This window comes from Dromiciops gliroides, chromosome 1 (genome assembly GCF_019393635.1).
Source record: "Dromiciops gliroides isolate mDroGli1 chromosome 1, mDroGli1.pri, whole genome shotgun sequence".
Classification (NCBI taxonomy): Eukaryota; Metazoa; Chordata; class Mammalia; order Microbiotheria; family Microbiotheriidae; genus Dromiciops; species Dromiciops gliroides.
Window position 1 is genome coordinate 148,565,596 of NC_057861.1, and position 14,915 is coordinate 148,580,510.

Here is a 14,915-nt window from a genome sequence, read left to right on the forward strand (position 1 = left end):
GAACCCAAGTTAGTTTGTCCCCAAGTAAATGATAGAAGGCTGGTAGTGGTAATGGAAAAAGATGCATTTCCACCTCTTCCTGGCAACTCTTCTTTAATGGAAGAGAATGAATGTGACAGAAAATGTGCATCATGAACTCATCTGTCTTTACTTTCTGGACTTACGAAAATAAGTAATGGCTTCCCTGTGAATATTGATCTAAAATTAAAAAATATTTTGGGGGGCTTATTTAGCATTGTCTCTTGCCCATTTGAGTCCCAATTCTATTACAAAGCAGAAACGCTACCAATGCCACTTAAGGTGAGGTGGTTAGCATCTGCCTGTCCAGTGCTGCCTTTCTACTGAGAAATGGGAACTACTCGTTTGTTTGAAATGATGCCCTTTGCCAGCAATACCAGTTTAATTCAATCTAAATATAATTCAAAAGAGTTGTTTTTAGATCATTTGTAATTTTAATGCTTCGAGAATTAAAATATGTCAACCTATTTATAGCATGTCAATTTTAAACACTTGCTAATGTTTGGCAATAATCAAGTTCCATTCATGAAACTGAAATATTTAAATCTCAGAAACTCAATCCATGTGTTTCGTTCTGTAGTATGATGTGACTAATGTATATTTATCAAAGTAACACTGTTAAAGCACAAGTCTGGTTACATCATTTCCCTGTTCAAGACCAATGGCTTCTTGACACTGCTAAGTCAATGGTGTGCTTGTTGTTTGATGTTTAGTTGCTTTTCGCTCATGTTTGATTCTTCATGGGCCTTTGGCAAAGGTACTGGAATGGTTTGCCATTTCCTTCTCCAGCTTATTTTTTACAGATGAGGAAACTGAGGCAAACAGGATTAAGTGACTTGCCCAGGGTTACATAGTTAGTAAGTGTCTGAGGCTGGATTTGAACTCAGATATTCCTGACTCCAGGACTGGTGCTCTATTCATTGTACCACTAAGCTACCCTCAGTGGTATACTGGTAAATGTTTAACAACCAGATCTCCAAACTGTATGCAAGGCATATTTGAAAGTTCAATCTGCATTATTAATATTTTCTCTATCACTTTATTAAGTCTAGACAATCAACTAAACAATAAATTCTTCCCTGATTTGTAGTGTTTGCAGATTTCCTCACACAGCTATGCATACTGTCAAATTTATACTCCTTTGTTAGTTCATTCAGTGCCTGTCTCCTATCTATCTTTCCAACCTTAATATATTAACCCCCTTCCTCTTATCTATGGGCCAGCTAGCCATCCCTCATATTGCCTTTGCACAATCTGGCCTCTGTTTCTGAAATATGCTCCATCCTTACCATTCCTCTTAGAACCCCTAGGTTCCTTCAAAGCTCAGTTCATACTACTTGCTACAGGAGGCCTTTCCTGTTTCTTCATCTGTAAAATGGAGCTGAAAGCACCCAACTTCCCAGAGATGTTGTGACAATCAAATGAGATATTCTAAATATATATAATTCATATTTATATACAAGTATATATATACATACACACATTCACTTCCTCCCTAATTACCTTGTATTTATGCTGTTTATGTCTACATGGATATATCACATCTATGTCTCTATCTCTATCATATCTCTATCTATCTTCTATCTTTCTACTGTATTCTATCAATCTATCCTACCTGTCTACCTGTCTATCTTCTCTCCCTTGATAGTATATAATCTTCTTGAGGGCAAGAACTTTCATTTTTAGGGTCTATTGTTAGCATCTAATGCAATGACTGACACATAATAGGTGCTTAATAAATGTGTTTTATAGCAGTTCTTTTTTTGGTGGCTAAGAATTAGAAATAAAAGGAATGCCCATCAATCAGGGAATAGCTAAACAAGCTGTGGTATATGATTATAATGGAATATTATTGTGCTATAAGAAATGACAAGCAGGATGATTTTAGAAAGGCCTGGAAAGACTTACATGAACTGATGCATAATGAAGTAAGCAGAACCAGGAAAGCATTGTGCACAGTGACAGCAATACTGTTTGATGAAGAACTGTGAATGACTTAACTCTTCTCAGCAATACAATGATCCAAGACAATCCCAAAGGACCAATGATGAAGCATACTATATGCCTCCAGAGAAAGAACTGCTATTGATTGGACACAGACTGAAGCATGATATTTTTCACTTTCTTTCATTTTTCTTTTATTTGAGTCTTCTTATATAAAACGACTATTATGGGACTATTTTGCATAATTACACATGTATAGGGAGGGAGGAGAGTAGGGAAGAATGGAAGAATAGAATTTAGAACTCAAAACTTTAAATAAAAATGTTTTTAAAAATTTTAAAAAGAAAAGAAAAGCATTGGGGACGTGCCTTTATAAAGGAAAGTTTCTAATCATTAAATCCTGGTAAACTGAAGCTAAAAAATACACAATACACTATACATATATGTATATGTCTATGTGTGTATATACACAGTACACATATATACACATATACATGTTGATTGATCAGTTAATATGCACAATACATTTTGTAGGCACTAGTACTCATTGGACATTGATATTTAGCTTGAAGGGCATAAAGACATGGCAGAGTGGATAGAATGCTGGACTTGAGTCAGGAAACATTGATTTCAATCCCATCTCTGACATATACAGACCCTGGGACCGGTCATTTAACATTTAATAGCCTCAGATTTCTCACTTGCAGAATGTGCCCAAGAATATTTGTACTATTTGCCTCATAATTTTGTGTATGTGACCAAAGTGCTTTAGAAAATTTGAAAGACTGCAGAAATCTGAATTGTTAATTAATATTATTAAAAATATCTCACTTTTGTTTAACACGAAGGGAGGCTTTCAGCATCATCCTAGCGATGGATGATGTCTATTGTCTGGGGACCTGCTTAATTAATAGTCTACAGAGGACCAAAAGATTGGCCATAAGATAGTTTTTAAAAATTATTTTAAATTAAAACAGCTGGAAAAGCCATCTACCTAAGCAAGGAGGAGCTTCACACTGCGTTGACGGCAGAGGTATTCAAACTAATGAAGTAATTGATCTTTCAAAAGGAGAAAATAAACCAAATTTAAATGCGATGTCTACATGCATTAGTCAAACTGATTCTTATGGGAAAGTGACTTTTTAAGCATTTGAACACTGATAATGGCAGGCAAGAGACTTAAATTCTTATGCGCAGGTGGTATAACAAGTCTCTTTTATCACTCTGGGGCCCATTGTGTATATATTAGCAAAATGATGTACTATGTGGCACAGTGGATAGTTCAAATCCAACCTCAGATACATATTAGGTGTGTGACCTGCATTATTCACTTAATCTCTTCCTGCTTCAGTTTTCTCATCTGTAAAATAGGAATATAATAGCACCGGACTCCCAAAGATATTGTGAGAATTAAATGAGATATTCTAAATATATGTAGATTTATATGTCTATATAACATGTATATATGTTATATATACCCATATACACATACATAAATAAATGTGTGTATGTGTATGGATGTATTATGGATATGTGTGTATGTGTATATGTATATATAATATGTATACATGTGTATATAATATGTATGTGTATATAAGTATATATAACATGTATATATGTGTGTATATATACACATATACCCATACATAAATATATGTGTGTGTGTATGGATGTATGGATGTATGGATGTATTATGGATATGTGTGTATATGTATATACAATGTATATGCATGTGTATATAATATGTATATATATACAATATGTATATATGTGTGTGTATATACCCATATACCCATACATAAATATATGGCTATATATATGGATATGTGTGTATGTAGATATAAAATGTATGCATGTATAGTATATGTGTATATGTATATATACGTATATAATACGTGTCTATGATATGTGTCTATATGTATGTATATATACATATACCCACATACACATACAGAAATATATGGATGTGTATGGATGGATATATGGATATATGGATGGATGGATGGATATATGGATATATTGATATGTGTGTGTGTATATATGTATGCATATGCATACGTATATACACACACACATATATTCCTAATGTGCTATATAAATGCTAGCTATCATTGTTGTCATCTGACATCACTTCTGAAATACCTTCCAGCTCTTAATTTCTATCATTCTCTGATTTTCCATGCATATGAATTCTCAATTAAGAGAATAGGCCTAGGTCTAGGAGTGAGTCAACCTAGATTCTGGTCCTGGTTTTTCTAATTAGCTAAGTTCTGTGCTTCATTTCTTTGCCTGATAAATGAGGCTAATAATCCCTGCTTCAGTAGCCATATAGGGCTGCATAAGGATAATGTGATTGCATCATGAAAGCTTTGGCTTTTGTAGTGGAATGGACTGGAGAGGATCATAGAGGTGAAGATGTTTTGAGTGGCTGCTAGCAGGATACACCCTTATCATAAAAATGATTTAGGGGATTTGACTCTAAATAGTGTTGCATCTAAGCAACAACCTTCCTTTTCCAATAACATGGGACTTTTCTCTCAGGCCTTAAAAGTAGTAATGAATTGCCCTGAATTTCACCAAAGAATCTAAGATCAGGCTGGATGAGATCTCGGGTCATATAGACCAAACCCCTCCTTTTATAGACAAGAAACTGAGGTTCAAGAAAGTTAATTAATGGACCCAAAGTCACCAGGTACTAAGTGTCAGAAGAAGGTATTGGTGTAATTAAGAATAGGAGACAAGGCAAGGACTGGGATTAATTTTCTTTTTGTGCACTTATAGGATTAAGACTAATTTCTTTTCTCCTGGAGGCTTTAAGGTTTATAAAGTAATATATATATATATATACATACACACACACACACACACACACACACACACACACACACACACACACATATATATATATATATATATATCCTCAGCTCAATAAGGGAGAAGGGAAGGACAAGGAGGACAGGGCACAGATTCAGCTAATTAAACAGTAGAGAATCCATCCCTGTAAAAGACTGTCCTGGAAGAGAGAGGGAGAGGGAGAGGGAGAGGGAGAGGGAGAGCGAGAGGGAGAGGGAGAGCGAGAGCGAGAGCGAGAGCGAGGAAGAAGACGAGAAGGAAGGAAGAAGAAACAAAGAAAGGAAAAAGGAAGGGAGGAAGGGAAGGAGAAAGAAAAAGAGAGAGGAGAAAGAATGAAAGAAAGTAGGGAGGAAGGAAGAAGGAAGAAAGGGAAGGAAAGAAGGAAAAAGAAAGAAAAAGGAAAGGAGAGAGAGAGAGAGAGAGAGAGAGAGAGAGAGAGAGAGAGAGAGAGAGAGAGAGAGAGAGAGAGAGAGAGAGAATTCTTTAGGAAAATCTCATTTGAGTCTCACAACAATCCTGTGAGGTAGGTTATTATCCTCATTTTACAAATGAAGCTACTGAGGCTGAGAGGTTAATTAACTTACCCATAGTCACTATGCAAATAAATGCAGAAGATTCAAGTCCATGTCTGTCTGACTCCAAATCAAGCCCTCCATCCTTTTATCCTTGTCTTAGAACATGAAATAAAACATTGATCTTTCATAACTGGAAAGACTGATGGTTTGAACAGTCATTAATTATTCCTATCTCTGGTTTTTCCACAGGAGTTTGAATCCAAGAAAACATGCTGACTCAAGCCTCTTTTCAGTCACTGTTACTCCTTTTACTTTATTTGGTAAGATCAAAGAGTTTTCCTTTCTGTTTTTCACTAGACAATGTGCTGACAATTTAGATATTTTGTGGCCCTTTCCTGCTCCTCCATCTCCCTTAGTTTTCCTCCCCTCTCCCTCTGCAGATTTCCTAAATTTCCCTTCCCTCTCCTCTCGGCCTTCAGCATGGGGAACTTGTCAAGGGAGAGCCCTCCCTCCCCTCCCCAGCTTAGTAGGAGGCTGGGGCAGGAGAGAGGATGGGGTGTAGGCTCAACAAATCAGAGTGGAACATCCATCCTTGTTAAAAACTTTCCTGCAGAACAAATGTAAACCCAATTCTGGGTCGATAGATGGAGAAGATGTAAAGTTTATATTGGTTTCATTCCCAGAATTCAATGGAAGTAAATCACATGCTCCTCTGCCTTAATTAAAATGTCCAAAATTAATGTTCTTCAGGAAAGATAGGGAAATGTCTCTCCCCCTTGCCCTCCCCAACCCACCTCCAGCCCCTAAAAACCGTCACCATCACCTGGGTGAGGTTTAAAAATGAAAAGAAAAAAAATCAGCCTTTCAAATTTCTTATATGATCTAACGAGCTTAATCAAAGGAGCATGAGTGCTATTTGAACTTTCCCCATAGCTTTTGCTGAATTCTTTATTTTTAAAAAATCATTTTGACTAAAGAATGTTGGCCCTAGGTCACTAAGAAGTGAAGTTGTTTCTTTGATTTCCACAATGTATTTCAGTTTATGCTTTAGGTTTAATTTAGGCTTGTTTTTGTCTGCTTTTTTTTTTGGCTGGGGGGGGGGGCAGTGGGGATCCATAACGTTCCTTTTCTCTGTTACATTCACTTTCCATAATTATCTGGATTTAATTTTGTGAATGCATGAAGTAGGGTTTTCATGACTTTTTTGGGGGAGGGGCATAAAAATGAAGACAAAAGAGGATTGAAGACATGAAGATCTAGGAAAACTAACAGGCCGCTGGTTTCTTAGGGGCTTCCCTCTGGGGAAGGCATTCGAGATGGGCCAGCTGGTCCACCAGAGTCAACATAATTTTGAAGTTTTTAATAGCTAATCTTTCTGAGTTTAAACTTCCTTATCTGCAAAATGGGAATAATGGACTACCCACCTCCCAGAGTTGTTTTAAGAAAAGTACTTTGCAAACTCTAAAGCATAATACAAAATGGGAGGTAGCCTCAGATGAGCAGGAGCCAAACAGAGAGAATACTCTGATGTGGGGAGGGGCCTTTGTTCCCTTGTAGTTAGTTGTACATGTACTCACCCATCTGGGGTCCATAATTTGTCCATGCAGAACTGTGCAAGTTGGGAAAACACAAAGGAGAACCCAGAGGAGTGCAATTCTCTGCCTTGGATCCAAGAAGTTGCATTTCTTTCTTTCTTTGTAATTAAAATTTTTTGTTTTGTTTTGTTTTCAAGAAGCTGCATTTCAATACTTTTTCCAGGGTTCAGGGTGAGGTTGAATTTCCTTCCACTCTACTCTTATCCATAGCTTTTAGTTCTTCAATAGCCCAGAAGAAAATGCCCATACCACCATTGCTGGAATGGTCCTGAGTGCAGGGAGCTGGTAGGATTTCAAAGGTGACACTACCACCACCTCCTTCATGGCTCCATCTCCGTCTCGGATATATCTCCTGATATATCTGATGACTAGTAAACGGATATTTTAGAGAGCAATTTAAAGCTTACTGGGTGCTTTGCGCCCATTCTTTCCTTCTTTCTATTTAAAGCACTGGATTAGGAGTCAGAGAATAGGAATTAAAATCCTATCTCTCACTTTTGTTGTGACTTTGGCCAAGTCATTTAACTTCCTTGGGCCTCAGTTTCTTCACCTGTAAAATAAGGGGGTTGGGCTAAATGACCTCTGAGATTCTTTTCAGCTCTAGAACTACGATCCTTACAACAGTCCCATGAGGGAGATAATACTGTTATTATTTTGTGATTTCATTAGTTCAGAGAACTTCTGGTTGGCAACTTCATCTAGCAGTAGAGATGGGTACCTGATCTGCACTTTAGAGAGCTCCCTAGGGCTCTGAGAGAGTAGATGTCTTGCCCTTGGTTGTACAGCCAATATATGTCAGAGGTGAGCCTTGAACCTTTGTCTACCTGACCCAGCTTGATGCTCTCCTTTGCCACAGAATCATACTTTGCTAAGTGAGAATTTGGGAGCCAGTGCTAATGGTCTCATTGCAACAATTCTACCAGTCTTGTGACCGCATTCTTCAGAGTTTTCTTATAGTGATGTTATCACCATTTATTAGATGAGGAAACTGAGTATAAGGGAGGTTGAATGACTGGGTACATGGTTATATGATGCAGGACTCAAACCCAGGTCTCTGTAGACTCCAACTCCAGCTCTCATTCCATCACACCATATGGCCCTTTCTGTGTGGCTAATGCCTGAAGTGACCCGTCATTCTCCTCTGGACTGACATTTTTGCTGTTTCTCACACGTGACCCTCATCTCCTCTGGCCCCACCTTTGCACCATCTTGTGCACTCCCCCCTAACTCCATCTCCTCAAATGCCTTGACTTTCTTCAAGACTCAGCTCAAATTCCTGTTCCCTAGAGGTGTTAAGGCCTCCCTCCCCAACTTCGCACCTGCTTTGTAAATTTGTTCTAAATATGCCTATACATGTGTAAGTTCTCTCTCTCATTAGAAGGGAGGAATTTATTTACTTTTGTCTTAGTGACCCCGAGACACAGCACAATGCCTGGTGTATAATGCATGCTTAATAAATGTTTATTGATTGACTGATTCCTGAGCTTAAGGATTTGATGATCTGTTAAAATGCAGGGAAAATACTGAAGTCTTACAGAGGAAGGCATTGTTAGTCACTTGTACTCAATCATGAATGTTTTCCAAAGCCTTTCCCAAGAGCAAGATTGGAAAAGAAATGAAAGGAGAGAACCTGAGGACCTTAGCCTTGTGAACAATGAAGGAGGCTGTGGGTATCAAGATAAGCAGGGTAAAGGGTGCAGTATGGGCCCTCTTGAGGCACCGAGGACAAACCTCACCTCCTTCATAGCTTTTCCTCATGCTATAATACAGTTCAGTACAATAAAACTCTGAGGAGCTTTCACTGAGTATTGTCACAGGTAGGTCAAGGTGGCCATTGCCATTTGGTCACTGGTTTGACCCATATTTGAGCCATTCCCCATGTTTTGAGCTGCTTTGTCCCCCTACAAATCAACAGAAATACCCATACCTAGAATTGGGGGAGGTTCCCAACTGTTTCTGAAGAAACCCACCCTCAGTGTTTTGTTACACATTTTCAACAGTAGGCCTGTTCCTCCCAGCCCCGGACATATTAACCTTAGTGACTCAGAGAATGCACAAGAATTTTGAAACTTTTATAGCTTCCAAAGCAGTTTTAATGGACAGGAAGAGAGATTAATGGCTATGATATAAAACCTGAACTTTGAGCCCTGAAGTCAAACACCATCCTGCGGCAATTATTTCTTGATAATGAAGCCACCCTCTGGGTGCTGGGAAAGAGCTTCTATTGTTGGTGGGACTGTGATGATGGTATAATGGGGGATGATTATGGTTTGATTCTCTGGGCAGAGAATCAAAGAAGACTTGGGCATGAAGCCTGGCCCTGATATGTATTAGCTGTGATACTGTCATTTTTTTCCTTTATATTCCTAGAACCTAGCACACAGTGATTACTTAATAAATGTTTGTTAATTGATTATTATTCTTACCTCTCTGAATTTTAGTTTCAAAATCTGCAAAAGGAGAATAATAATCAATTAACAGACATTTATTAAGTAATCACTGTGTGCTAGGTTCTAGGAATATAAAGGAAAAAAATGATAGTACATGCCATGAGGGAGTTTAAGTATTATAAAAGGAAGACCACGTGTACACATATAATAGTTAATAATAGCTAAAAAAAAAAAGTAGGGGGCAGCTAGGTGGCACAGTGGATAAAGCACTGGTGCTGGATTCAGGAGGACCTGAGCTCAAATCCAGCCTCAGACACTTGACACTTACCAGCTGTGACCCTGGGCAAGTCCTGTTGCCTAGCCAAAAAAAAAAAATAAATGTAGCTAGCATTTACACTTCTCTCTTCAGAGATTTACAATGCACTTTGCCTGTGTTATCTATCCTGTTTGATCCTCACAACAGCCCTGTGAGATAGCTGCTATCTTTATCTACATTTCAGAGAAAGGTTAAGGGACTTAGCTGAGGTCACAAAAATAGCACTTATCTGGGACAGGATTTGAACTTAGGTCTTTTTGACCCCCAAGCCCAGCATTCTACCCACTATGCCACTTGGCATCAGCAGTTATGGGAATCAAGAAAGGCCTCATGTTAGAGGTGGTGCTTGAGCTGAGCTTTGAAGGAAAATAGAGATTCTGGGAGGCCAAAGTAAGGAGGAGGTAAATGTTTAGACTGCCTCCCTAGAGGCAGCTGGGTGGTGCAGTGGATAGAATACTGGGCCCGCAGTCAGGATGACCGAAGTTCAAATCCAGCCTCAGACACTTTACAGGCTGTATGAGAACCCTGGGCAAGTCACTCAATCTCTGTCTACTTCTAGTTCTTCGGTTGTAAAATGAGAGTAATAATAGCTCTTACTTCCCAGTGTGGTTGCGAAGATCAAATGAGATCTTTGTAAAGTGTTCAGCAGTACCTGATACATAGTAGGTGCTTAATACATGCTTGTTCCCTTCTACCCTGCCTGAAAGGATTGGGTGGGGGCCCAAATTAAACTTTCAAATGGGATATAAATGCTAGTTATTTTTATCATGGTTTCCTATAGACATTTCCACTCATCGGAAAAATGGAATAAATATGAATACAAGTGTCAGGATCTGCTTCTTAGAATTGCTCCCTCCCCTCAAGATTCAGTTTGGGTACCACCTCCTACATGAGGGCTTTCCTGATCCCTTCTCCATTCCAACCCATCCCATTCCCTTGATGTTCCCCTCTGAAATTTGAATTTACTTTATGTGCCTGTTATATTTATCTATTTGTATACAATTAACAAGGGTACACAATGTCACCTCATTGGAATGTAAGTTCCTCAAGGGGAGAGACTTTCATTTTTGTCTTTAGCCCACATTTGTTGTTCAGTTGTTTCAGTCATGTCCAACTCTTCATGACCTCATTTGGGATTTTCTTGCCAAAGATACTGGAGTGAGTGGTTTGCCATTTTCTTCTCCAGCTCACTTTGTAGATGAACTCACATTTATACACCATTAAAAATTTGCAGAGTTTTTTCTAGACATCTCATTTGAGCCTCCCAACAACCCCATGGATAGGCTCATCGATTATCCCCATTTTGCAGATATGGAAATTGAGGTTGAAAGAAGTCACACAACTTTCCCAATGTCACAAAGTTAGTCTGAGCCTAAAAAAAGGTTTTGAATGATGGTCTCCCTGATTCCAAGTCTAGTGATCTACTCATGCTATCAGGGGTCATAGAGTAGGTATTTAATGAATGCTTCCTGAATTGAAGAAATCCCATCGTCCTTCCTGACTCCAAGGACACTGTAACACTATCCACTGTACCACTTAGCTGTCTCTACTTGAATACATTAAGGAGCAGAGAATTCATGGGGCGGGGGAGGGGAGAAAGGGGGGAACTCAGTTGTGGGAGTCAAGAACTCCCCTGGAATTTAGTCCTCTGGAGGGGAGCCTCCAGGAACTTAGTGTGGCCCTGCCATGTCACTGTGTCTAAAAAGACTTTTCTACTTACCAGGACCTGCCAGAACTTAGGTGCTTCCTTGACATAGCTTTCAAGACTCTCCGATGACCCCCATGTCACAGAGGAGGTTTTTAGTGGAAAATATAGAACAAACTTTTAAAAAAGTTTAGAAGGATAAAAGTTGAGAGGGAAGATAACTGAAGTCACTAAGGGTATATGCATAGGGTAAGCACCCCATTCTGAAAACTAGATTGCTAAGGGTGTGACTGCTGAGACTGGGAAAAGACTTAGGAAATGCTGGGGCAGCTAGGTGGCACAGTGGATAGAGCACCAGCCCTGGATTCAGAAGAACCTAAGTTCAAATCCAGCTGCAGAGACTTGATACTTACTAGCTGTGTGACACTGGGCAAGTCACTTAACCCCAATTGCCTCACCAAAAAAAATGCTACTTTACAGAGGAAAAAAAAAAAAACTTTAGCAACTGGTTACCTTCAATGGAGGGGTATAAATAGGTTCATGAAAATTTTAGACAAATTAATGGATAGTAGATTCATCAGTGGTGTTTAACTGTAAGGCAGGGATATTGAAAGACAGAAATAGAAAATAGTGTGATCCAAGTGCATTACTGATAAACTGAGGGGAGCAGTTTGTGGTCTCTTTCTCATGGAGTCCTAAGGCATAGCAGTCATGGTGACTGGGCATACTGAGAAACCCCTAGGAGGGTAGCCAGAGTGCTGAACTAGTACCTCACCAAACATGCCATAGTTGATGCTCAGGGAAGGAACAGGGCAGGAAGCAGCCTGGGTACCACAGGGTATTTCCTGTGTCCTCTTGTGCTCTTGAGGACATACTTCGACATACACATTGTTGTTTTACTACAGCTTGATTTAGTGGAGCAGAGATTATGCTTTGAATTCAGAAGTGCCTTTGTGGATACAAATGAGAGCGGGCTGGATTTTGCGTAAGGTAAACCTGCCTTCAAATCCTGCCTCAGACACTTATTAGAGTTGTGACTTAGGACAAGTCTCTTAACCTCTATGAACCTCAATTTACATATTGTAGAGATAAAATATATGCAGTACCTATTGTAAGCCTCAAATAAAGTAAAGTAGATAAAACACTTTGTAAATCACATCACTATATATGTGTATATATTTATATAAAATGTATTGTAACAATTGGAATGACGCCACCTGCTGGACAGTTACTGTAGGAAAGCTCCGCCATGAGGAGAAGGCATCTGAGGGCACGCCAGGTGGCTTTTCTTGGCGTCAGGAAGTTACGTTTGCTAGTGGGTACTGTCAATCAAGGCTACTAGCCAATCAACTTGAGGAGGACATGAAGTAGGAAGCCAACACTGGCGAAGGGCTTCTTCCTTTTTTTGGTTCGAGACATTGGCTTGGTGGCATGACTTCAAGTGGGAGGTTTAGGAAGGATAGGATTTCCATGTTATAAGAAATCTGTTCTCAATCTTCTCTTCCTTTACTATCTTATATTTTTTAATAAACCCTTAAAAAGCCTAAACTCATTTATCAATGATTTTAGCCAGTTTCCCCCCAAAACTGGGGGGACAGATTAGAACCCACATTTAGAATTTTAAAATACACAATATTTTAAAATATGTTATATACATACAATGCATATTTGTGTGTGTGTGTGTGTGTATATATATATATATATATATATATATATATATATATATATATATATATATATATATATGGAAAGAGACAGAGAGACAGAGACAGAGACTGGATATGTGATTTCATTGGTCTAGGAAATTCTTCTACCAATAGATGTTGGTACCTTCTAAGAAACTGTGACTTGTCCAGGTCATATAGCCAGGATGCATAAAAAGTGGAATTTGTATCCAGGTCTTCCTGGCTTTAATGGTCAATTCTCTATTCATTTCACTTGACTGCCTCTTGTTAATTAATTATAAAGGGTTTGAAAGTGCTTTGATGACTTTAGCTCTACAATATGAAATACTATGAACTACAGCTTGAAAATAGCAAGTGCATCAGGCATGAGATAGGTGGTCCTTTAACTTTCAGGGCAGACTTCAGTTTCCTTATTCATAAAATCACAGACTCATAGAATCTTAGAGTTAAGAAGGAATCTCAGAGACTATTTTGTCAAACTCATACCTGAAAAAAGAATCCCTTCTACAACATAGTCAACAACCAACCAACAAGCACCTACTGTGGTAGGCACTGGGGATAGACACAAAGTTAAAAAATAGTGCTTTTCCTCAAGGGCCTTATTTCCTACCAAAAGAAGAGTGTCCTTGTAGATGAGAATGAAGGGGAAGTTAGGAAACAAAATCAATTTTTCCTTTAAAAGAAAGATAATCTTTATCTAAGATTTAAAAAATTTATCTGACATTGGATGGAGTGTTCTTTAGTTCATATAAAGTGCTCTGTCTTGTGCTGCTGCTATTGGACTTTAATTAATGAAAGTTCAGGGGCTTCATGTAATCACATTCATTTACTTAATTGGAATTAATATTTAGGTATTCAGAGGTTAGCCATGTGGCTTCCCCTGTGACTTTCCTAGCGCTGACATTCTTCCGTGTGTTCAGTGTCCGTTTCTTAAAGTTTTAAAAGAAAGATCTTCCCTAAACATCCTGGGTTTATGAAGTGTCAAATGTGAATTTAAAGGCAGCTTTACAAAGCTGAATTTGTCTTTCAGCTTTAAAAAAAACAACTTTGGGAAATAGGCTGGGAGGGAGGGAAAGACTTTGGACAGCTTGTTTATTAGCAGATTATCTGTAACTCTCAAGGGATTTTGACTTGATTTCAATGAATCTTCTGAAACTGCAGAATGTTAGAGCTGAAAGGGACGTTTTAGTCAAACCACTTTGTTTAAGGAATGGCAGAACCAAGGCTCAAAGAAACCTAAAACCACACAGTGAGAACAAAGATCTGAATCCTGGTCCACTGACTACCTGTGTGATCTTGGGCAAATCACTCAAATGAACTGAGCCCCACTTTATTATTGGGGTCCTTAAAAATTACTTGCATAGTATTGAATTAGGTATAGGGGAGAAACAAAGTTTATCTAAAACATAAACTCCCTCCCTCCACCCACCAAAGAACTTAGAGTCTAATTAGAAGAAACAGATAAAATTAAAAACAACTATAATGAGGGTTATGTTGGAATGTTTAACAACTGCCCCTCTTAAAAACAAAAACATACACACAAAAACCCAACTGCCTTTTTAAAAAAACAAACATGTAGGACATAGTTTTAAGTTTAATCTTCGTTATTCATATTTTCTCCATCACTTTCTTAAATCTAGACAATCACCAAAACAATAAATCTAGACCTGATTTGTAGCATTTGCCAGTTCCTGAGGTATAAATGCTCACTCTGAAACTGTAACAATTGGCTCTCTCAAGCTGGTATGAGCTGGCTCCAGCAAACTCTTGGATAATACAAAATAATGCATCATCAATAAAATCTGAAGGGGAAAGTTGATACCAAAAGAGAAGATCAGAGAACACTTACTTCATACAAGAGTTTGCATTTGATTTAGACTTTAAGGTATGAAGGCATTCAATAGGCACAAGCGGGAAGGGAGGCCATTCATGGCATGAGATGGTGGGAACAAAG

General features: G+C 38.5%; 1 protein-coding gene across 1 annotated transcript in view; it reads left to right on the top strand.

Moving 5' to 3' along the window:
* Nucleotides 1–14,915, top strand: part of CDH17 (cadherin 17) — a 121,882-nt gene that overhangs the window by 62,536 nt on the left and 44,431 nt on the right. The window contains exon 2 of the mRNA XM_043977726.1: nucleotides 5,580–5,650. Within this exon, the coding sequence (XP_043833661.1) occupies nucleotides 5,600–5,650 (51 nt within the window). The 5' untranslated portion in view covers nucleotides 5,580–5,599. The remainder of the gene's footprint in view (nucleotides 1–5,579; nucleotides 5,651–14,915) is intronic.